The sequence below is a fragment of the Gobio gobio genome (genome assembly GCF_949357685.1).
Source record: "Gobio gobio genome assembly, chromosome: 23".
Lineage (NCBI taxonomy): Eukaryota > Metazoa > Chordata > Actinopteri > Cypriniformes > Gobionidae > Gobio > Gobio gobio.
The window spans coordinates 40,309,010-40,332,985 of record NC_137119.1 but is presented as its reverse complement, the minus strand read 5'-3'; the positions used below and the strand labels follow the sequence as shown (position 1 = coordinate 40,332,985).

At 38.8% G+C, this 23,976-nt stretch overlaps 1 protein-coding gene across 1 annotated transcript in view; it reads right to left on the bottom strand.

Moving 5' to 3' along the window:
• The window catches only part of ankfn1b (ankyrin repeat and fibronectin type III domain containing 1b), a gene marked incomplete at its 3' end in the record, with an annotated part of 147,862 nt that overhangs the window by 106,270 nt on the left and 17,616 nt on the right, over positions 1 to 23,976 (bottom strand). The window contains exons 3-4 of the mRNA XM_079806844.1: positions 15,882 to 16,060; positions 9,825 to 10,048 (exon numbers count right to left, since the gene is read on the bottom strand). Coding sequence (XP_079662970.1) covers positions 9,825 to 10,048; positions 15,882 to 16,060 — 403 coding nt within the window. The remainder of the gene's footprint in view (positions 1 to 9,824; positions 10,049 to 15,881; positions 16,061 to 23,976) is intronic.

The following is a 23,976-nucleotide window of genomic DNA, read 5'->3' as shown; positions in this document are numbered from 1 at the left end:
AAGAGCGGAACACACGCCTCGCGAGCAGCGGGACTTTTATTATGCCACAGTCGCCAGCCGGCGCCATTTCCGCTTTTCCGGTCATGAGTATGAGGTAAAGCAGCTCAGTTTATCATATTAGACACATCTGAGTGTGTTAATGATGTTATGACGTTACTCTGTGCGTTATCTCGGCGGCTGCTATGACACTTGTTCACACTGCAGTGAGAGTAAAGCGTTTCTGCAGAATAAAACCGGAAACCGAGGGGAACACAGATATGAAGCCATCGACAGGCGACTCCCTCACACGTCCCGGTTCCTTGGCGAAAATATAAATTTTCTCACGATTTACAAATAGTTGGTCAACATTTGGGATATTGTAAATACTCAACTGAACAAAATATATAACAGTGGTTTTTGGATATTTTACTGCAAAAATGTTACATATTGCAGCTTTAATTCAGTGAGTTGCATATTCTTTGTAATTATTTTTGTAATTTACTACCAATTTCTGAGTGATTATTGTTAAATCCTACAGCATTTAGTTTTTTCCAGTGTAGGATACAAATTCATGTACAGACAGAAGCACATCTTTTACTCTCCATAATTGACAAAAAATTGATTTGATATTTTCTGAAGAAAATGTAAGTGTTGCTTGCCAACAAAAACTGCAACAATGTTGCTAAGTGGTTGTTAGAACGTTGCTGAATGGTTGCTTGTGTGGTTGTTTACAATCTCTTGTGAAAAACGCAGCAGGAAATCACACACAGTGAACCACAAGTAATTGAATTTAATCAATATCCAAAAGAGTTGGAATCTCATTTTTTTAAACTCCATCCTTGAGAGCATCTCTCTCTCTTTCTTTGTGTTTGCAATGTCAATCCCATCCCCCTCTCAAAACCATCACAAATACTCTTCAAATACAAATACAAGTTCTCATGAGACTGAATGGATTTGATAATGACTGAGGGATGGCTCCGTTTATCCAATTCAAATAATTTATTCACATTCACACACGCATAATCATTCAGCCTACCATGCGTCGGGATGCATTTCATTCATCTTTTGACTAATGCAAACATATTTTCAATGTAGAGTTTACAACACTTCACCAGAGCTTAATCTATCACCGCTGGTTTGAGTTAACTAAGTGCATTAGCTAAACTGTTTTATTAGGTAACAAGCTTTCTGCTAGGAAGACACGTTGGATAAAACGCAGAGAGAACAAAAAAGAAAAGAAAGGAAGGACAAACTTCAGAGGGAAGAGTGTGAGGATGAGTTTGGGAGCGACGCCCCACAACTAAATACATAATGACCCTTAATGGCCGCCGTTTCACCGCGTAACCAACAGCAACCACTGCAGCGAGGAAAAAATGTCCAGCCTTTCGCCTCTCAAGTGTGTTTGTGTGTGTGTGTGTGTGTGTGTGTGTGTGTGTGTGTGTGTGTGTGTGTGTGTGTGTGTGTGTGTGTGTGTGTGTGTGTGTGTGCTTGCGCATTTCAACAACAAAACAACAAGAGATGACACACTTTAAACGTCACCATTTCTTCTCGATTTTCCGATTAGTGATGCTCGTCTCCTGTACATTTGTAATTTCTGTAAACATTAAAGTGTTCATGCTCTTAATGAAGGGCTCTGGTGATCTTGAGCTGGTTTCAGCATGAAGACACAGACTGACAGAGAGTTTGTGCCTATTCAGCACTGCCATCTAGAGCTCGCTTACAGAACCACACAGCCGACAGAAGCTCTCTGACCTCTGAGAGTCAACAATTCAGGGCTAAAATCATGCATAAAAATACATATCATAAAACTGATTATACAAACATTACTCTGGAATGATTGTTTGTCTCTGAATTATTAACATCAAGGGATTCGTTGCTTATTTTAGGATTTTTTTTTTTTGTTGGATTAAAACTATGATAAACCCTTTCATAAACAATCTCACAAAACCTGAAAAATGTCCAGGTCATATTTCAACTAGTGCTGGGGAAAAATTAATTGTGATTAATCGCATCCAAAATAAAAAAAAGTTTACATAATATATGTGTGTAATTATTATGTAAATACACATATTTATATTTATATATTTAAGACATATTTGCATGTATAATATACTGTATATATAATTGATCTAATATATAAAAAAAATTTGTATAAAAATATAAAACATTTCTTAAATATATATATATATATATACACATGCATGTGTGTGTATTTATATATACATAATTATAAACAGTACACACACATATATTACGTAAACACAAACTTTTATTTTGGATGCGATTAATCACGCTAATTTCAACACAAAGAAATTATATTTTGCACACTTTCTCTAAAGATTGTCATTATGATTTAAATAAGATATCATTATTTTGTTTGCATTACAGTAAAGTATTAATGCATCTTGTTAGTATTTGTTGTAATGTTGCATCTTAATGGGAACTCCAAAAAAAGACAAAAATCATAATTAAAGTCAGTAAAACCATATATATTATAGTAATGAGAATTTGTGAACTATAAATGTAAATAATGAAAAGAAATCTTAAATATAATGTTTTTTTCCTTGATGCAGCGCTGTTATTGCTAACTGAAATATTATAAACTAATAAAAATAGTTTCTGGTCTAAATTATAGAGTAAAATATAAATAGATGAAAAGCTTAAATTTAATTGAAGTAGGTATTACAGTTTCTAAAACTAAAAGCAAAATTAATATAAACTAATGGTAAATAGAAATAGTTACACAAACTAATGACAAATAGCACATACCATAATGACAAAAAAATAAAATAGAAAATAGAAAAACTAATACTAATAAATACTATAACAGTATATGATGCTAAACATATTTGTTTTTTTCCCCCCAATTTTATTTTTTATTTTATTCTTGCAATCTTTTTGGGTGAAATGTGACCTGGACATTATTTGTGAGATTCACACAAATACATTTTCTTTAGTCTCCAGGCCCGTTCACACCAATGATAATAACGAGAAGGATATAGTTCTAATATAAAAGAATATCAGAGTCCACAGCACAACAATAACGATAACATAATCATTGTAACACACTTTGACAGTCAGACTTACTAATACGTTAAAGAGCTTTAAAAGAGCTCTAGCATTTTAAAGCGGCAGAAGACAAAACTACAGCTCGCTTAAATAAACAGAACAATATTGTTCTTGGTGTGAACAGGGCTTTAGCTTTGAATGCACGAGAACTGTAACGTATCATTGTATTTTATATGAGTCATGCATGATTATTAAACATAATAATTATTGTGCTTTTCTAGTCCCCATGCAAACACTATATGCATGTGCTCTAGAAACCTGGAATACAGAAACCCATCCAGTCTTAAATAAAACATTTGATGAATATATGACAAATACTTGCCATGAATATCTATAATGAATTATGCAAACATCCTCGTGATGGAGCGGCCGCTGTCATTTCTCTCCACACAGATCTAATAGATCGAGCACAAGAAGTTCAGTAGAAGTGTCTGTGACCAGATTCAAACAGCAAGCTAATGCACAGCAAAAAGCTTTTCCTGCCATTTTCTCCAACAAACCTCTGACTTTAAGCTGGCAGTTGTCGGCAGACTGCCAAAGCACTGTTTATTTGTACAAATACTGTAACAACTAAGCTCTCTGAAAATAAAGCGTCCTGCAACGGTTTCTGAATGTGTCAGCGTACTGAGAATTATTAAACCGTACAGTATACTTGCTTCCTTAGAAAAAAATCCACGTTACAAAAACAAAATAATCTGCTTACTGTACCATGACACTCCTACACTGAAAATGAAAGATTGATGAGTAAAGGAGCTTATAAAATTCACTTAAAAACTGGGATGAGATGATAGACAACTTGACAACTGCCTTTATAGAGTTTATAGTATAGAGTTCATCTAGATTTATCTAGTGTTTTAATTCTAATATTTTTGCAGCTGTGTTAAAGGGATAGTTCAATTCAATTCAAAATTAAATCATATTTACCGACCCTGGTGTTGTTCTAATGCCTTATGCCATTCTTTCTTTTTCGGACACAAAAGGAAAAATAGGGGGGGGGCATATAATGGCAGTAAATCGTGACCATTATTTTTGACAATGCTGGATTATGGTGATATTTTATACATGCATGCAAATCAATCTTCTTTGAAAATGCTGGATTCAGTATATCACGCGGCACTAAGATTTGTAACTACTGTAACTACTAACTTTCGTACTCATCACTGTAGCTATGAGAGTGTTGGTTGGCCATCTTTGCACAATCGCAGGCTGGAGCACTGGTATATTTTTCTTTTTAAGGCCATACTTTGGAAACTGCCAACTTACTTATGTTCTCTTCTGACTCCAAACGTCACAACCAGGAATCTTAGATCACATGGGCAAATCATGTACGATATCCCACGAACGCGAACTGTTTTCGGTGAAAGTGCCTTTAAAGTTTTTGCACCTTTTTCCTTGTGTAAATTGCAGAAACACCTCAAATAAAGGACTATTTGAGTAATAAATGCACATGTGATGTTATTGAGCGCTGCTGGTGATTATGTTGAGATGATGTTAAATTGCTAAATGTCTTCTTCGGTTAATTGTGTGTATATGTATTTTATATTTTATTTTTTTCCTGCTGTCTTGGCCAGGACTCCCTTGAAAAAGTGATTTTGAATCTCAATGGGATTATTTCCTGGTAAAATAAAGGAAAATGAAAATGAAATTAATTTTCAAACTTTAACAAAAGATGCAAAATATCACAGAATAATCCCATGAGACACGTGTTGTATATTCCAAGTGTTCTGGAGGTATACAATAGGGCTTGGTGGAAAATAGGGGTGGGGTAGGGGTAGAAAGAAAAGGGGGAAAAAATCTCCCTCCAACAATTCAGAATTGATTCTGAGCTTAGTTTTCAACCAAAGTGCATGTACTTTAGAAACACACGTATTCTGCTTGCTTCCAATTCCTCTCTCACACACACACACACACACACACACACACACACACAAAACTCAAGCCTTCCATAAAATAATCTTTCATTAAGTTTGAAGCAGATTACATTCACAGGCTTCATTGCACAGAATGCTTTGCTTGATGTTAAAGGCACAATATGTAAGATTTTTGAAAAAAACACTAATACAGTGTTACATATTTTGTTGACTTGTGTACATTATCCCAAATGTTTCCAAGAATGTTTAAATCCAGAGAAATAAGCAATTTTTCAATGCTTATCAATGACAAATCGTTCGGTTTTATTTTGTAGAAACCATGGAAACACCAAATACGCTTTAATATATGATGTGTTTTATTAGACAGGAGAGCAACTGTTTGGATCATTAATGGACAGAAAACTAATCATTGTGCTCCAGCTCAACACAGTTAGTCTTATTGGTTAAATCTGGTGTTCTTGATTTCCCGCGAGTACCATGTTTTACCGCCTAATATCGATCTCTTACTGTAGTGTGAACAAGTGTCTCATAGCAGTGCTGAGCGAACGCACAGAGTAGCATTATAACATCACTTTAACACACTCAAATGTGTGTAATATGATGAAACAGCGTTGCGCAGAAGAAACAGAAGCGACGACTGTGGCAGAATAAAAGCTCAGCGAAATCCAGGTGTCATCAAAACATTGCGTATTGTGCCTTTGAGCTTGCAGTGTGTGGTTTATGTTTCCTTATAAATGCTCTACAAAGACATCATTTATGTCGTTTGGAGTGCAGTGGGCTATGATGTCATCAGTAATAATCAAACAGTAAAGATCACGCGGAGAAAAATCACTCACAGCTCTTGAATGGAAAACGTTCAGATACTCATAAATACTAAAAGCGCTCTTTGTTTATTGCTTATAATATGTTTATTTGTTCATCTGTTTTGAAGCTATATTAGTTTATATATTTAAAATTCTTAACATACAATTGTTTTAATAAATGTTTTTTGATTTGTAATTATTAAAAACATTGCTTATAATTACATATGGCACGCTATTAGTTTTCCAGAACACTTGCAAATAATGGCACGTGTCGCATGGGATCATTCTGTGATACTTTTTTGTCTTTTTAAAAGCTTGATGCCGGTCACCATTTACTGCCATTATATGTGGTCCAAAAAAGAAACAAGGGCATATGGCATAAAAACAACAGCAGGGTGACTAATTGATAACTTAATTTACATTTTAGGGTGAACTAACTCTTTAAAAATGGGTTAAAATTAGATACACAACTTCTACACTAAGAGAAGCTGCATCTGGAAATTCATCCCATTTAAAGCCCCGCAGCTAAAGCCATCTAAGTGCTTTTCTAACAAACTCACTGATGCAACAATACATTTCAAAGCAATTACCTGATTTCATATTGCCAGCATTCCTGTTATTATACAAAGCCTGTTCGCCCCCATTTTTTGTGAGGATTAAGATGGTCTTGTGCAATATAGCTTATAGCCTATTTATTTATAGATTAAATATCTATCATTTGCCCTATTGAGGGGCTGCGTTCAATATATCACTAAGAAAATGTCTAATCCCTAAAACTGCCTAGTTACACAGGTCTAGTCGTTTAGACAACAACTTAAAAGAAGTTAAGACAATCATCCATGCACACAGATGTCTTACCCCTAAACAGAGACGACCCATTAGGTCCAAAGAAGAGCCCATCCTGTGAAAGAGTGAAACTCATACAGCTTTCTGAAGCCTCTCCACATGTCAGGTTGCATTCGAACACCTGAGCCTCTATTACACGGCGCAGGCAGGTAATGAGGGCTCGGCTTTCATGCTATTATACACACCACATTAAATATTGATACAAAACCTTCTGTGTGCATGACTTCAATTACCCCAAAATTAAAATTCTGTCCTTATTTACTTCACATACACTACAGTAAAAATATTGGAATAATTACAAAAGTCTCTTCTGCTCATTAAGCCTGCATTTATTTGCTCAAAAAAACGGTAAAACAGTAATGTCGTGAAATATTATCATAATTTAAAAAAGTTGTTTTCTGTGTGAATATATAGTCAAATGTAATTTATTTCTGTGATCAAAGCTGCATTTTCAGCATCATTACTCCAGTCTTCAGTCAGTGTCACATGATCCTTCAGAAATTGCTGATTTGCTGCTCAATTATTATCAGTGCTCAATTATTAATAATGGTCCTTATTATTATAAATGGCTTTTTTGTGGAAACTGCTACTTTTTTAGGATTCTTAGCTGAATAAAAAGTTTAAAGCAGCAATTATTTGAAATATAAATCTTTTGTAACATTATAAATGCATTTAGTGTCACTTTTGATCAATTCGCCGTTCGCCGGGAGTTTGATTGACAGGCGATCTGACCAATCGTAATCCGCCATTTGCCGAATCCGGCATTTTTGTCCCACAAAGCAGTCAAGAGAGTTCGTAGATTAACATCGGTGGACTTGAACTTGAAAAGCGGTGTGTACTGACGTCTTTCCGCGGTTGAAACAACATTCCTTCTGAAGTTTATTCATGTTTATTTGATACTATAAATTAACTAGAAGGAAGAGATGATCGGTTCACGAGCAGCTTTAACTGAGGTGCTACAGCGACCTGTCACCACACATTAAAGAGCCACAAAACGGTATTTATTGTTTAAATTTCTTTTTTTTTAAATTACAAAATTTTAGGGTTGATACTTTATGTTTCATATTAAAAGTAACCTGCCCTGTCCTGTCTATATTCTTTGCTCTGCGATGTGTTTTTCACTGCGTGAGAACATGATGTTGGGCACGAGAGCGCGGCTTGTCGAACATAGCAACAGTAACTAAAGGGGGCGGGTCTTTGCGAACGGTCAATTTACTGCATCCTTGCTGAATAAAAGCATTTTATATGTATTATAAATCATCATATTAGAATGATTTCTGAAGGATCATGTGACACTGAAGACTGGAGTAATGACGCTGAAAATTCAGCTTTACCTTCACAAGAATAAATTACGATTTAAAATCTATTCAAATAGAAAACAGTAATAATACTTCGCAATATTACTATTTTTATGCCATTTTTTACTAAATAAATGCAACCTTGGTGAGCAGAAGACACTTTTTTCAAAAACATCTCAAACTTTTGACCAGTAGTGTAGTTTTTTTCTGTCAGACCTAAAATAAGTTGTTTAAGTTTCATTAGCGCTTGCATTAAAATTTCGCATTTTCTTGTACACATTCCACCAGAAATCCAAGAAAGAAATACCACATCTACAACCCCAAATCAGAAAAAGTTGGGACAGTATGAAAAACGCAAATAAAAAAAAAAGAAGTGATTTCTAAATTTACTTTGACTTGTATTTCATTGCAGACAATATGAACAAAAAATATTTCATGTTTTGTCTGGTCAACTTCATGTCATTTGTAAATATGCATCCTTTCCTGTCATTCAGACCTGAAACACATTTCAAAAAAAGTTGGGACAGGAGCAATTTAGGGCTAGTAATGAGGTAAAATGGTTAAATAATGATGTGATTTGAAACTGGTGATGTCAACAGGTGATTGTAATTATGATTTGGTACTAAAGCAGCATCCAAGAAAGGTCTAATCCTTTAGGAGCAAAGATGGGCCGAGGATCGCCAGTTTGCCAACAAATACGTGAGAAAATTATTGAAATGTTTAAAAACAATGTTCCTCAAAGAAAGATAGGAAGAGATTTGGATATTTCACATTCAACAGTGCATAACATAATTAAAAGATTCAAGGAATCTGGAGGAATTTCAGTGCGTAAAGGACAAGGGCGCAAGCCTAAGCTGAACAACCGTGATCTCCGACCCCTCAGGCGGCACTGCATCAAGAACCGTCATTCATCTATAAGCGATATCACCACATGGGCTCAGGACTACTTTGGCAAACCTTTGTCAAGTGCCACAATACGTAGTTACATCCACAAATGCCAGTTAAAACTGTCCTGTGCCAAAAGGAAGCCCTATGTTAACAGTGTCCAGAAGCGCCGTCGACTTCTCTGGGCTCGGAGGCATCTGGGATGGACCATCACACAGTGGAAACGTGTACTGTGGTCAGATTAATCAGTATTTGAGGTATTTTTTGGGAGGAATGGACGCCGTGTGCTCCGGACCAAAGAAGAAAAGGATCATCCAGACTGTTACCAGCAACAAGTCCAAAAGCCAGGGTCTGTCATGGTATGGGGTTGTGTCAGTGCCCTTGGCAAAGGTAACTTGCACTTCTGTGAAGGCACCATTAATGCAGAAAAGTACATAGAGATTTTGGAGCATAATATGCTGCCTTCAAGAAGACATCTTTTCCAGGGACGTCCATGCATATTTCAACAAGAAAATGCAAAACCACATTCTGCACACATTATAAAGTCCTGGCTGCGGAGGAAGAGGGTACGGGTACTTGACTGGCCTGCCTGCAGTCCCGACCTGTCTCCAATAGAGAATGTGTGGCACATTTTGAAGCGCAAAATGCGACAACGAAGACCCCGTACTGTTGCCCACCTTAAGACTTGTTTGCAGGAAGAATGGGACAAAATTACACCTGAAACACTTCATCACTTGGTGTCTTCAGTCCCTAAACGTCTTTTAAGTGTTGTGAAAAGGAATGGCAACATTACAAAGTAGTAAATGCTTTACTTTCCCAACTTTTTTTGAAATGTGTTGCAGGTCTGAATGACAGGAAAGGATGCATATTTACAAATGACATGAAGTTGACCAGACAAAACATGAAATATTTTTTGGTCATATTGTCTGCAATGAAATACAAGTCAAAGTAAATTTAGAAATCACTTCTTTTTTTTTTTTTTTTTTTAGTAGGTTCGGAGTTAATAACGACAAAAAGCATTTATGGGTGAAGTCAGTTTAGAATAAAGCAAGTGTGGCCACAGAGGTACTTACAAACTTCCTCTTCAGTTTAACTTTGGGATCGGCTAAGCTCCTCTCCTCCTGCTGGGCGGGCTCAAACTCTGAATCTCCCAGGTGATCATCCGCCGAGATGCTTTTCCTCAGATAGGCCGCCCGCCGCCGGAAACGTGAGAACGGCGACTGAGAGCGCGGACGCAGGTCAACGGCACCCGGAGCGACGTCCCCCTCGTTTTCATCTTCGAGCCGCCACATCTCGCCTGAGGACGGACAGACGGGTACGATTCTGATCACACATCAGTGAAATATCACACACGCCATATTTAACCTTGTTTGGCTGGTGGTTATTCCCAGGCAGCTCCTGCCTCACAGCTAGATCTGTAGACTTTCTGATGAGGACATAAGGGAGCTGTCAGAGCGCTGGAACTGAGTTATTCATGTTTATTACAGTTGAGTAAGTCAAATCTGGGTCAGAGTTTCTATGAGACATTACGGCCCTCATTTGGCATGATCCCAGCATAATGAGCACGTCAAACACACTGAGGGAGACGGCTGGGATTCGGAGTGTATGTGTGTGTTAAAACAGCCACGACGCTCCGCTGTTGGCAATGACTGTTGCTAAGCAACTAGAATGGGGAGGAAGCCAAAGACTTTAGGTTTAACATTTGAGAGACAGTGAAAAAATCCTTCACAGAAGCTTAACACAAGAGCAGCGCAGCTGTGAGAATTGGGGAGAAAAGCGTGAGAAAGAGAGGGGGGGATTTGGCTGAGCAGTGGAGGCAGAAGTAAATATCAAGAGCACGCAGACGGCTGGGCTGAATGCGCTAAACAATCGCACATGGCGCAAAGCTCACACACGTTGTGAATGGAATGTGCCGCGTGGAAGCTTCCCGTTCCAGCCATCGTCCATTCACAACTACACTGCCAATCCTATCAATTCTCTCCCGCCGAGGTTTTCAATCACATCTATTATTTTTGCTCAACAGATCGACTGAAGGATGTCTTGCTCATGCAATCGCTGAAAAATACAAATATTCAGAATCAGAGAATGTGAGGGTGAATCTCACAACACTTTTAAAGTCCATTCCGTTTCTGCACTGCAACATTTTCAGGATGTTTTAGCTCATTTAATTTCATTACTGTAATGCAAAACAAATTATACTATATACATTTACACAGGGAAACTAGGAAACTTTTTTTTTTGTTCATGATTAACAACATTTAAATAATGAGTTAACACATCATCAAACCTTCTTCCAAAACGTGTTTTTGTCTAACCCATATTCACTATGGGAAACTAAGTGTCTATATTTTAGACATGTTGGGATGGTTTTCATGGGAAATTGGGCATCCAAGATGTAGGTGTCTTCGTTTCTTCAGTAGAACACAAATGAAGATTTTTAACTCCAACCGTTGCTGTGTGTCACTCATATAATGCTTGTCGATGGGGTCGAATTCTATTAGAGTAAAAAAAACAGGGACAGACAACTTCAAATTAAACCCTGCGGCTCGTGACGACACATTGATGTCTTAGGACACGAAACGATCGGTTTCTGAGAGAAACCCATTAGTGCGATCCACGCCATGATCCGCGCAGGCACTAATGAGGTATCTATGTATATATCTATGACCCGGCCAGAATTTTGACCTCACACACAGGAAGTGATGGCAGTCTGGAGAGCTGAAGACATTCGTCTGATATGAGGTGATATATTTGCATAAACACCGCTCGGTTTCTCTCAGAAACCGATCGTTTCGTGTCTTAAGACATCAATGTGTCGTCACGAGCCGCAGGGTTTAATTTGAAGTTGTCTGTCCATGTTTTTTTTACTCTAATAGAATTCGACCCCATCGACAAGCATTATATGAGTGACACACAGCAACGGTTGCAGTTAAAAATCTTCATTTGTGTTCTACTGAAGAAACGAAGACACCTACATCTTGGATGCCTTAGGGGTAAGCAGAAAAACATAAAATTTTCGTTTTTGGGTGAACTATCCCTTTAAACAGGAAAATAATGCAACAGAATTTTATTTGGCTGTACAGCCGCTCCGGAGAAAACGGTGATTTCATCAGTTAATTTCAATTATCATACAGTGACAATGTGGGCAGATCAGTAATTTAGTTTATATGGTTAATTTAGTTTACTATTTAGATTTATTTGGATATTTAGTTGAAAGTGTAGTGTCCCCAACTGAGCAAGCCAAGCCAAAGGCGACAGTGGCAAGTAAACCAAAACCCCATCAGGGGCCATTCTCCTCTGGCCAATTAACAAACAGCGTATGTTTAATAAAGATTAAACAATTATTAAATTGCAATACATTGAAAAATTTGAGGTCATCACGCCGGAGACTGGTTTATTGAGGATGACATATTGATTAAACAATTATTAACTAGGAATATTCAAACGATCGGAGTCATCAAGCCAGAGACGGTTTTATTGAGAATGCCGTGTTGATGAGGTAAATAGAGAAAAGTCGGTGGGAGAGAGAACTCTGATTGGCTGTTCAGTTTAGTGAATGAGTCAGTGCACGAGAATAACAGCAAAACAGCGGGTAAAGAAGTCAAAACGGTACAGAAAGCTGTTCTTATTTCACGTCATCTTACCGGAGTTTTCCTGGCTGAATATTAGCAAGAGCGGAGTGGAATTAAGTGCGTAATGAGGAGGATTGATATTCGAAAAGGTAAGCACTCGCTGCTTTGTAGGGATGCCACAATTCTCAATATAATATTGAACCGTTCGGTACGGCATTCACGGTTCAATACGCGCTTGTGAATTGTGTTTTTTTGGGTTTTGCATTTAAATCATTATTTTTCTACACATTCTATCATTTGCCTCCATCCCAATACTGAACAACGTGACATACATTCACATCACACGTTAGTGGTAGAATTATACTCACGGAACACTATAGTTATTCACAATCACGAAAGTTCATTATTTGCATGCGTTTTAAAGCCTTGCCGGTTAAACATTTCATCCGAGCGCGCACACTGAAAGCCTGTCAAACACGTGATTACTGGACTAAGTAGTCGTCTTACTGCGCTAATACTGTCAAATACACACAAGGTTTACATAAACACAGCCGGTTATGTCTAAAGTGAAAGTAAAATCGGCGTGTGTCTGTATATTAGATGCGGGCAGGTCTTAAATTGAAAGCAGCGAAGCCTATAGTGAACACGCGGTCCTTAAAGGGACAGTTCCCCTCTAAAATTGTGTCATTATTTAGTCATTCCAGTGTAAATCTTTATATATATATTTATTTTATATTATACAATACACTAGGAATGTGTACAAGGGTTTTTTTAAGTAAAGTTTTAAGTTTAAGTAAGGTTTTTCAATACTTTTAAGGAAAATAAAGAAAGAGTATTGCAATAAAAAAATTGTATTTTTTCTCCTTAACCTCTTGCTGTTCCTGTCGCCTAAGAATAGAATAACAAAAAACTGATGTGACAAGCCATCAGAACCGAACCGAACCCAAAACAGTGGTTAAAAACCGAGGTATGTATTGAACCGTGGACTAACTGTATTGTTGCATCCCTACCAGTGATGCGCGGGTCAATGTATAAACAACCCGCACCCGACCGACGTTTTCAACTAACCCGCCCGCAACTCGGACCGCAAAAAAAAAAGAAGAAAATATTGTACCCGACCCGCTTCCTGACCCGCATTTTTTAAAAGTAGTAAATGCTCATCGTAGCTCATTGGGCCATTGAGAAAATGTTTCAGGCCCTGGCGTGGTGTGCTCAGAGGTGCAGCAGCGAGAGCAGGAAGTTCTTGAGGCGGCCCATCATTTTCCATTTCAGCTCCAGATGCATATTATTGATGAACGCGATGTTTATGTTTCGACCCGGCTTGAAGAATTCATCAGCCCACATTTGGAAAACATTTGGAAAAGTGTGAAAGCCCTTAGGAGCGCAAACTGTTATTTTTCTGAATGCTGTATGATAGGCCTATAGCCTAGTGTTATGTAATACAGGCTTGATTTATTCATTTATTTCGTTTAATTTTCTTAACAATTAAGATGCTGCATGTGTTTATCCAGTCTAATCGAAGTGTGCGTCTCTCCCCCGACTTTCCCAACAAAAATCCCGCCCCCTCTCAGAAAATACATAAAACTGACTTTAAATGCGTTTAAAAGTAGCCTATTAAAATGGTACAATGGCATTGCTCAGTTCAACGTTTTGGGAAATCGGGCATTTTGTCCCGCGTCAGCATTTATTCAAAAGTTAATAACGCTCAACATTCAAAAGGTAAATAAGGATTTATTGACGATCCGACCGACCGTGACCCGAATATCATTAAAAATATTTTTGGATGACTCGTAACCGCGGGTAACCGCGGGTGGCCGCGGGCACCCGCTCATTTTGGATCAACCCGCGCATCACTGATCCCTACTGCTTTGTATACGGTTTGTGTATCTGTAGCATCGGTTTTCCCTTTATGAATGACGAATATAGCCGGTGTGGTGTGTCCATATATATATATATATATTAGTGCTGTCAATCTAATAAAAAAAATTATTAATTAATCGCACATTTTTTCTGTAATTAATCGGATTATAACATCTGAGTTTTAAATATTTTTATATTGTAACAATTTCACAGTTACTCTACAAATTAATGAAGAAACAACTTAAAGACAGTAGATTTTAAATATTTGTTGCCATGGCATCTTTTTATGAATGAAGGCCAGTATCACTGATACTAATACTGATGTCTCTATGAAATTTAAAGGTCCTGTTCTTCGTGATCCCATTGTTCAAACTTTAGTTAGTGTGTAATGTTGCTGCTAGAGCATAAATAATACCTGTAAAATGATAAAGCTCAAAGTTCAATGCCAAGCGAGATATTTTATTTAACAGAAGTTCCCTTTCAAAGCCTACAGCGAACGGCTGGTTAGGACTACATCCTGGTATTTCCTGCTTTAATTACGTCAGTAGAGCAGTAGAACAGACTAACCTCCGGCCACAAGAATACGCGAAAAAAGGGGGCGTGGTCTTGTTGCTGTCCCACGTGGAGAAGAAGAGGACGTCGCGTGGAGAAAAGGAAGTGCTGCGTTTCAGTGTGTTTGTCGCCATGTCGTCGAGACGCTGTTATTTTCATCCCGGAGTCAAATCACCTTTGTTTGGCTTTCCCAGGGACGCTGTAGAGATTATTAAGCGCGTATATATCTCCCGTTAAGAGGCGTGACCTTTCCACGTGCGCTAAGCTGCTGTCGAATCACAACACAGGACCGTGCTACGTTCGCTAAGCTGCTGTCAAATCGCAACACGGGAACCGCTGACACAATCAGAACTCGTTACGTGTTTCTGAAGGAGGGACTTCATAGAATAAAGGAAGTGTTCAGTCGTTTGTAGGACAGTGAAAACAGCGGTGTACAGATAAGTAAATTGTGTTAAAAATACATTTTTTTTTTACACGCGAAACATGAACACATGTTATATTGCACACTGTAAACACAATCAAAGCTTCAAAAAAACACGAAGAACGGGACCTTTAAACATTAATTATAGACATTCAACATTACAGTATAATTGAAAGCTATATCAATTTCAACATCTATTAGCCTTTAAAAACATAACGGCTTTTAATTTAAGTGAATTTAAAACAATCTTCACTTAAACCCATTATAATAAATGTCATATTTACTTGTGGCCTTCCTGTCTAACAGGTTGGAAATATACAGATATTAGATAAAGTTATTAAACAGCCTGCACTGCATAAGTAATAAATTGAATATAGATTAATCCCTCCTTATTAATGCTAATATTTTCTCTGTTACCTTTGTTCTTTGTTTAACATTAATGACAGACATCACGGCAAATGTTTTATTAGGCTGCTGGCTATATAAATATATATCATTTCTATATTCTCCTTTTGATTTCGGTGTGAAATGTGAGCTGGACATGTTTTCATGAGATTCACCCACGAATGGGAGGGTTTATTTTTGGTTGTCAGTCACCCTACAGAACTGCTTTTCATCTAGTTCACAGCAGAATCATCAAAACCGAGAGTTCAATAAAATATGTTTTGATTATATGTGTGCGAAATTCAAATCAACATAAATAAACACAAACACACATGCAATACCTGCAGGGGGCAGCGTACATGCTTCAAGACCACCAGGGCTGGAAGGAACACGTGGGCGGTGTTGTCGTTCACAAACGTTCTCAGACTGCTGCACACGGACGGCAGCAGGAGACTGGGGGATGCTGGGTAATGTTCTGGATTTGGCCAATACAGGCCTTTGCAGCCGTCGCTCCAACGACCTGAAACACAAACAAACAATCATAAGCAACAGATCAATAATCAATCACAGCCCTTTCTTTAAAATACATGATTTTCTGAAATAAAAAAAGAACAATCAATGTTCTGCATTGTAAAATGTTTTACACTGTGCATATGAGTGGTTGTGTATTTGAAAATCTTATCTCTGATATTTTGTATGGTTGTATGGGTAAGTTGGTGGTGTGGGTAAGTTTAGGGGTAAAGTTAGGGACAGGTGTGGTGGTATGGGTAAGTTTAAGGGTAAAGTTAGAGACAGGTGTGGTGGTATGGGTAAGTTTAAGGGTAAAGTTAGGGACAGGTGTGGTGGTATGGGTGAGTTTAAGGGTAAAGTTAGGGACAGGTGTGGTGGTATGGGTAAGTTTAAGGGTAAAGTTAGAGACAGGTGTGGTGGTATGGGTAAGTTTAAGGGTAAAGTTAGGGACAGGTGTGGTGGTATGGGTAAGTTTAAGGGTAAAGTTAGGGACAGGTGTGGTGGTATGGGTAAGTTTAAGGGTAAAGTTAGGGACAGGTGTGGTGGTATGGGTAAGTTTAAGGGTAGGGTTAGGGACAGGTGTGGTGGGATGGGTAAGTTTAAGGGTAGGGTTAGGGACAGGTGTGGTGGCATGGGTAAGTTTAAGGGTAAAGTTAGGGACAGGTGTGGTGATGTGGGTAAGTTTAAGGGTAAAGTTAGGGACAGGTGTGGTGATGTGGGTGAGTTTAAGGGTAGGGTTAGGGACAGGTGTGGTGGGATGGGTAAGTTTAAGGGTAAAGTTAGGGACAGGTGTGGTGGTATGGGTAAGTTTAAGGGTAAAGTTAGGGACAGGTGTGGTGGTATGGGTAAGTTTAAGGGTAAAGTTAGGGACAGGTGTGGTGGTATGGGTAAGTTTAAGGGTAAAGTTAGGGACAGGTGTGGTGGTATGGGTAAGTTTAAGGGTAGGGTTAGGGACAGGTGTGGTGGGATGGGTAAGTTTAAGGGTAGGGTTAGGGACAGGTGTGGTGGCATGGGTAAGTTTAAGGGTAAAGTTAGGGACAGGTGTGGTGATGTGGGTAAGTTTAAGGGTAAAGTTAGGGACAGGTGTGGTGATGTGGGTAAGTTTAAGGGTAGGGTTAGGGACAGGTGTGGTGGTATGGGTAAGTTTAAGGGTAAAGTTAGGGACAGGTGTGGTGGTATGGGTAAGTTTAAGGGTAAAGTTAGGGACAGGTGTGGTGGTATGGGTAAGTTTAAGGGTAAAGTTAGGGACAGGTGTGGTGGTATGGGTAAGTTTAAGGGTAAAGTTAGGGACAGGTGTGGTGGTATAGGTAAGTTTAAGGGTAGGGTTAGGGACATGTGTGGTGGTATGGGTAAGTTTAAGGGTAGGGTTAGGGACATGTGTGGCGGTATGGGTAAGTTTAAGGGTAGGGTTAGGGACAGGTGTGGTGGGATGGGTAAGTTTAAGGGTAAAGTTAGGGACAGGTGTGGTGGTATGGGTAAGTTTAAGGGTAAAGTTAGGGACAGGTGTGGTGGTATGGGTAAGTTTAAGGGTAGGGTTAGGGACAGGTGTGGTGGGATGGGTAAGTTTAAGGGTAGGGTTAGGGACAGGTGTGGTGGGATGGGTAAGTTTAAGGGTAGGGTTAGGGACAGGTGTGGTGGTATGGGTAAGTTTAAGGGTAAAGTTAGGGACAGGTGTGGTGATGTGGGTAAGTTTAAGGGTAAAGTTAGGGACAGGTGTGGTGGTGTGGGTAAGTTTAAGGGTAAAGTTAGTGACAGGTGTGGTGGGATGGGTAAGTTTAAGGGTAAAGTTAGGGACAGGTGTGGTGGTATGGGTGAGTTTAAGGGTAAAGTTAGAGACAGGTGTGGTGGTGTGGGTAAGTTTAAGTGTAAAGTTAGGGACAGGTGTGGTGGTATGGGTAAGTTTAAGGGTAAAGTTAGGGACATGTGTGGTGGTGTGGGTCAGATTAAGGGTAAAGTTAGGGACAGGTGTGGTGGTGTGGGTAAGTTTAAGGGTAAAGTTAGGGACAGGTGTGGTGGTATGGGTAAGTTTAAGGGTAGGGTTAGGGACATGTGTGGTGGGTTGGGTAAGTTTAAGGGTAAGATTAGGGACAGGTGTGGTGGTGTGGGTAAGTTTAAGGGTAAAGTTAGGGACAGGTGTGGTGGTGTGGGTAAGTTTAAGGATAAAGTTAGGGACAGGTGTGGTGGTGTGGGTAAGTTTAAGGGTAAGGTTAGGGACATGTGTGGTGGTATGGGTAAGTTTAAGGGTTAAGTTAGGGACAGGTGTGGTGGGATGGGTAAGTTTAAGGGTAGGGTTAGGGACAGGTGTGGTGGTATGGGTAAGTTTAAGGGTAAAGTTAGGGACAGGTGTGGTGGTGTGGGTAAGTTTAAAGGTAAAGTTAGGGACAGGTGTGGTGGTGTGGGTAAGTTTAAAGGTAAAGTTAGGGACAGGAGTGGTGGTGTGGGTAAGTTTAAGGGTAAAGTTAGAGACAGGTGTGGTGGTGTGGGTAAGTTTAAGGGTAAAGTTAGGGACAGGTGTGGTGGTGTGGGTAAGTTTAAGGGTAGGGTTAGGGACAGGTGTGGTGATGTGGGTAAGTTTAAGGGTAAAGTTAGGGACATGTGTGGTGGGATGGGTAAGTTTAAGGGTATGGTTAGGGACAGGTGTGGTGGTATGGGTAAGTTTAAGGGTAAAGTTAGGGACAGGTGTGGTGGGATGGGTAAGTTTAAGGGTAGGGTTAGGGACAGGTGTGGTGGTGTGGGTAAGTTTAAGGGTAAAGTTAGGGACAGGTGTGGTGGTGTGGGTAAGTTTAAGGGTAAAGTTAGGGACAGGTGTGGTGGTGTGGGTAAGTTTAGGGTAAAGTTAGAGACAGGTGTGGTGGTATGGGTAAGTTTAAGGGTAAAGTTAGGGACAGGTGTGTTGGTATCGGTAAGTTTAAGGGTAAAGTTAGAGACAGGTGTGTTGGTATCGGTAAGTTTAAGGGTAAAGTTAGGGACAGGTGTGGTGGTGTGGGTAAGTTTAAGGGTAAAGTTAGAGACAGGTGTGTTGGTATCGGTAAGTTTAAGGGTAAAGTTAGGGGCAGGTGTGGTGGTATGGGTAAGTTTAAGGCTAGGGTTAGGGACAGGTGTGGTGGTATGGGTAAGTTTAAGGCTAGGGTTAGGTGTAAGGGAAGTGTCAACAGTGTAATTATAAGTTTAATAATTACAGATGTAATTACATGCAGGGAATTTTTCAAATGTAAGTACAATGCAAAAACATGCATGTACACAATAAGTGCATTGTATCAAATGATTAATTTAAATGTTAGTACATAGTAGTTAAAGCCACCTAATCCAAAACATTACTCTTCAAGCATGCAGGATGGAGTGTAACAGCGTGTGGAGATTTGGCCGCATTCATGTGTGAATGTCTGGCAACGACGGACCAGTGAATTCCAAGCGGCTTCAGGAAATTCTACAGCAGAATGTGACGGCGTCTGTCTGTGATCTGAACAGGCGCTGGGTTATGCAACGCCATTACGATCCAAAACACTGAAGAAAATCAAAGCAACAGCGCAAAAAGATGTTCTGGATTTTATAAAGTCAACGTCGAAAAAACTAGAGAAACAGAGAAAAGATGGAAAGCTAAAGCGCAGATGTGAAGAGCAGCTGCGGAGCATTTGATTGAGGTCTATGCCAATAAATATACTTACACTATTGAGCAAATATTAAAGGCTTCACATGGTTTTCCCATTATTAGTTCAACTATTTATTTTATAAAGCAATGGCAAAGCAAAATATAACTATTAACCCCCTATAATTATGACCAATTATGACCTAAAATGTATAAAGATAATATTGTTGACAAATAAAATGTAGGGGTAATATAGAGAATTTGGTTTATTAATATTCACTAATGAGATTAGGAGGCCTGCAATAAAACTAATTTAAGAACTAGAGCAGAACAACATGAACTTCTTTATACTTTAATACATGCTGCTGGTCATGTGATTCATCAATGCTATTGCAAATTAAAAAATATTTGTCTTCGTAATCTTTTATCAAAACTTGCTCTGCCTCTGACATGAACCGCAGCAAACACCTGGCTTCATTCTGGTTTTCATGATTCAGTTCAGTGGATAAAAACAAACCCTGACCTACAATTTAATACCATGTTTTACTCAGAATATGTTATTATAGAAGTACAGACTTTAAAATAATAGAGCTGTTTCCATCCACCTATTTTTATGCACATAAAACACTTTACAATAAGGTCTCATTCATGTATTAACTAACATTTATATTGTATTTAGCTAACAATGATCCATTTGTTACAGTATTTATTAATCTTTGTTAATGTTATAGTTAATAAAAATACATTTGTATTCATTGTATGTTCATGTTAGTTCACTGTGCATTAATTAATGTTATACTTTTGATTTTAATAATGTATTAGTAAATGTTGAAATTAGCATTAACTACGATTAATAAATGCTGTAGAAGTATTGTTCATTCTTCGTTCATGTGAAGTAATAAAGAAACCTTATTGTGAAGTGTTACCTGCAAAAAACACAGGATGGAAACGGAAAAATGCACATGATTTCTAATAATGCGCATAAAGAACTTATGCTCTCAATCGAGGCGGATACATTTTTTATCCGATAAGACATGAAAACCCATTTACCGATTAAATCCCTCGATGTGCAACAAAAAACTCGCGTGACTTTGCCTCAACAGAGGATGTGACTGGTCAGCTGATTAGTCCAGTTATGTTATCCAATCACATCACAGCATCTCAAATGTTGGTTTGGTCTTTCTGAAACGCCTGAGCCAAAGTCAGTCATTCGAATGATTTGGTTTAATTCCCTCTCAGATGCATCTTGCATGATTGCGATCCCAAACACCAGAAATCTGAACGTTTATTGCGTTTCGTTTGCACGCAAGACATTTTTTTAAAAAAGAGCCAGATTGCAGCAACTTCCATTTTTATTACAGATATTTTGTGTCAATTTACCAGGAAGTGACAGTTTTGTTCTCTTGAACACATGGGATGGAAACACTGCTTCATTCACAATTGTTTTTTACGCAATATTCATTCCAATTTTGTGCATAAGTCCAATTTGCAACTTTGAATTGAAACATGTTGTTATTGTCAACTAAAAGTATAAAAAATTGTTTGTTAACTGAAATAAAGCTAAAATAAAATCAAATAAAAATATTATATAAAAAAACGTAATAATGTAATAAATAAGTTTAAGCTAAAACCTAAATAAAAATAAAGCTAAACAGAAATATACAAAAACTAATAACAAAAACAAAGGCATATAAGAAAACTAGTAACTGAAAATATATAAAAGTAAATAGTATAATAGTATAAATAAAACTGAGTCTTCCCAGCCCCATATATGCTTTCATTCGATAGAACAAGAAGTGATTAGTACATCCAAAACGTCTCCTTTTGTGTTTAAAAATAGAACGAAAATCATTATATCTGATGACCGAATGCTCATCCCTCTACGTCTCCTCCTCCTCACATGTTTCCCCAGAGAAAAAGACCCTGGCAATCTCATGCGTCTCTTCTTGAGTTTCAGAAGAGATCAACAATGTCTCAAACTGTGCTCAGCTTTGCCAAGACACAGAAATGATCTGAGCTGCTGCACATACTCTTCCTTTACTGACTCATTTTTTTATTCTAGAATAAAATCAGATGCAGCTCAAATGCAACATAACCTGAGCTATGACAAGACAAACACCTGAGCAATAGACGAAGACACTAGACTGCATTCAGAAATTTGATGTATGAGCATCTACACCTTTCCAAAGGTTCATGACTAAAACATCCCGATGATTCAGTTCGATCCCTGCCAATCACAGTTCCCCGTCTGCTCTAAATTCTCTTATTTCATTGGCTGCACATTTCTCTCAACCCGCCCTGTTCTGTCCACCCACTGACCAGACGTCCAGGTGAACTGACCGCACTCGAACCCTCCAGGAACCACTATAAACACATCAAGTAGCGTTAGCCAAAATATACAAAACCGTCATTAAAGGCATCAAGATTTTATCCACCACATTTACAGGTGATTTATCAATTTGCTCATGTCATTTTGAGGTAATGCCACAAGAAATTCATATGTCAGCATTATTAGAATATTAACAGCCGTGTCTGGAAATCTCATGCAGGACACACACACACACACACACACATGAAATTCCTAGAATGCACACTCTCAAATCCCGCCGTTTCTGGAGTACCTGGCCTCGGCTACCGTGCAACAGTAACTGCCGCTGCGACGGGCGTCCCTCCGAGCCATGAGCTCATCTCTGGAACGCCGACGATTAAAGTAATCCGTAAGTTTCCCGAAACTTGCCATTTTGTCCATTGCATGCGTGTGCGTCCGCGCTCTGATGTTCTTCCACGAGCTGTTGTTTACTTGAGTATCATGTTCATTCACTCATTCTCCTCTCCTCTCACATCCCCACAATTCCCCTATAAACATCGGCGAATGTGGAGCAGCAGCAGTTGCGTGCCTGTCTGAGCCTCGCTCGCTCGCTCTCACACTGAAAATAGCAACTTCCTTTAAAAGCAGCGCGGCGGGCGCGGAGTCTCTCCCTGGAGGAGACAGGCGCGTGTGAGTTTAGTGTGTCTTTCAGCATTCTCTCCGGAGAATCATCAGTGCTGCGGCAACATCATCAGCATCCTGCATCTCTCCCTCTCAGCCTCCCTCCCTCTCTCTCTCTCTCTCTCTCTCTCTCTCACACACACCCTCTCAAATGTGTGCCGAGCGCTCTGAAAGAATGAATATGATCTAGAGCAGAGGATGGGGAAAAAAAAATGAATGACAAAAAATGAAAAAGAAACACTGGCTAGACTGATTTTGCCAACTGTTCTGCATTCAGAACGACGCATAACCATTTTGTTGTGTGTGAATCATTCTTTGATAAAGACAGCAGCTTGTGCTGCACTTCGGAGAGTGGAGTTCACAAAATCAATACCGGCAGAGAATGGGAGAGAAATGCTTGTCTTTTGTTTGCTCCACTACATTCACTGTTTTCCTTTTTCCCGATGTTGAAACTGAATTGATCAAGAAAATACAAAATACATTTTTAAAAAAGGTAATGCCATCAGACCGGCACATTTTTGCCTGCTGCAAGCAAAACTGAGCGCAGCTAGGAGGCCATAAGGACTCTGAACGGGGACAAAAATTAATATTGTCTATTTTATTCTTAACATGCAATATTTTTTAAGGTGTAATACACCAATATATCTTTTAACATGTTATGTGATTACTTTTATAGATGATTATTCACTTAGTGTTATTTATTTAACTTAAAATTTTATGGTTTTCATTGTCTTTTGCTATGTGTGTTTGTGTTCTCACTGATCAGATGGGCATTATAATTTCGTTGTACTGCAATGGCAATAAAGCTTCTAAATGCTCTAAATGCTCTCCGCATATATATTGCACATTGATGGCAGATTTACAGGACTGTGTCCGCTGCTCTCGTGAGAATAAATTGTGTCCTAGCATGTAACTTCGTCCAAGCCTTTTTCCCTCCCTGCCGCATCCTGCTTCTGCTGCCGTCTGCAGTTTTTCTCTCCTGTTGGAAGCTGAACATGGTGGGGATGGATGTAACAGTGTACAACACAGGTCAAGTTAATCAAGGGAGCGAAATCAACCATCAACTATCAAAACAAACGCAATCAAACACACCCACATCTCTCGTTTCTTAAAGCAAAGCATTTTGGACTTAAAGGGTCTTAAAGTGCTCTTAGGGCGTGTCCGAATCCACTTTTGCTATAGTTTAACGACGGAAAATCGGTCGGCGTGCACAACGCATGGTCTAAAAGGATTGTCCCTATAGTCTTTTAATGAGTCATGGGGGTGTTTTGAGCATAACGTGCAATAAACCAATCAGAACCTCATTTCCCATTCCCTTTAAAAGCCCGTTGCACTTGCATCATGGCGGATT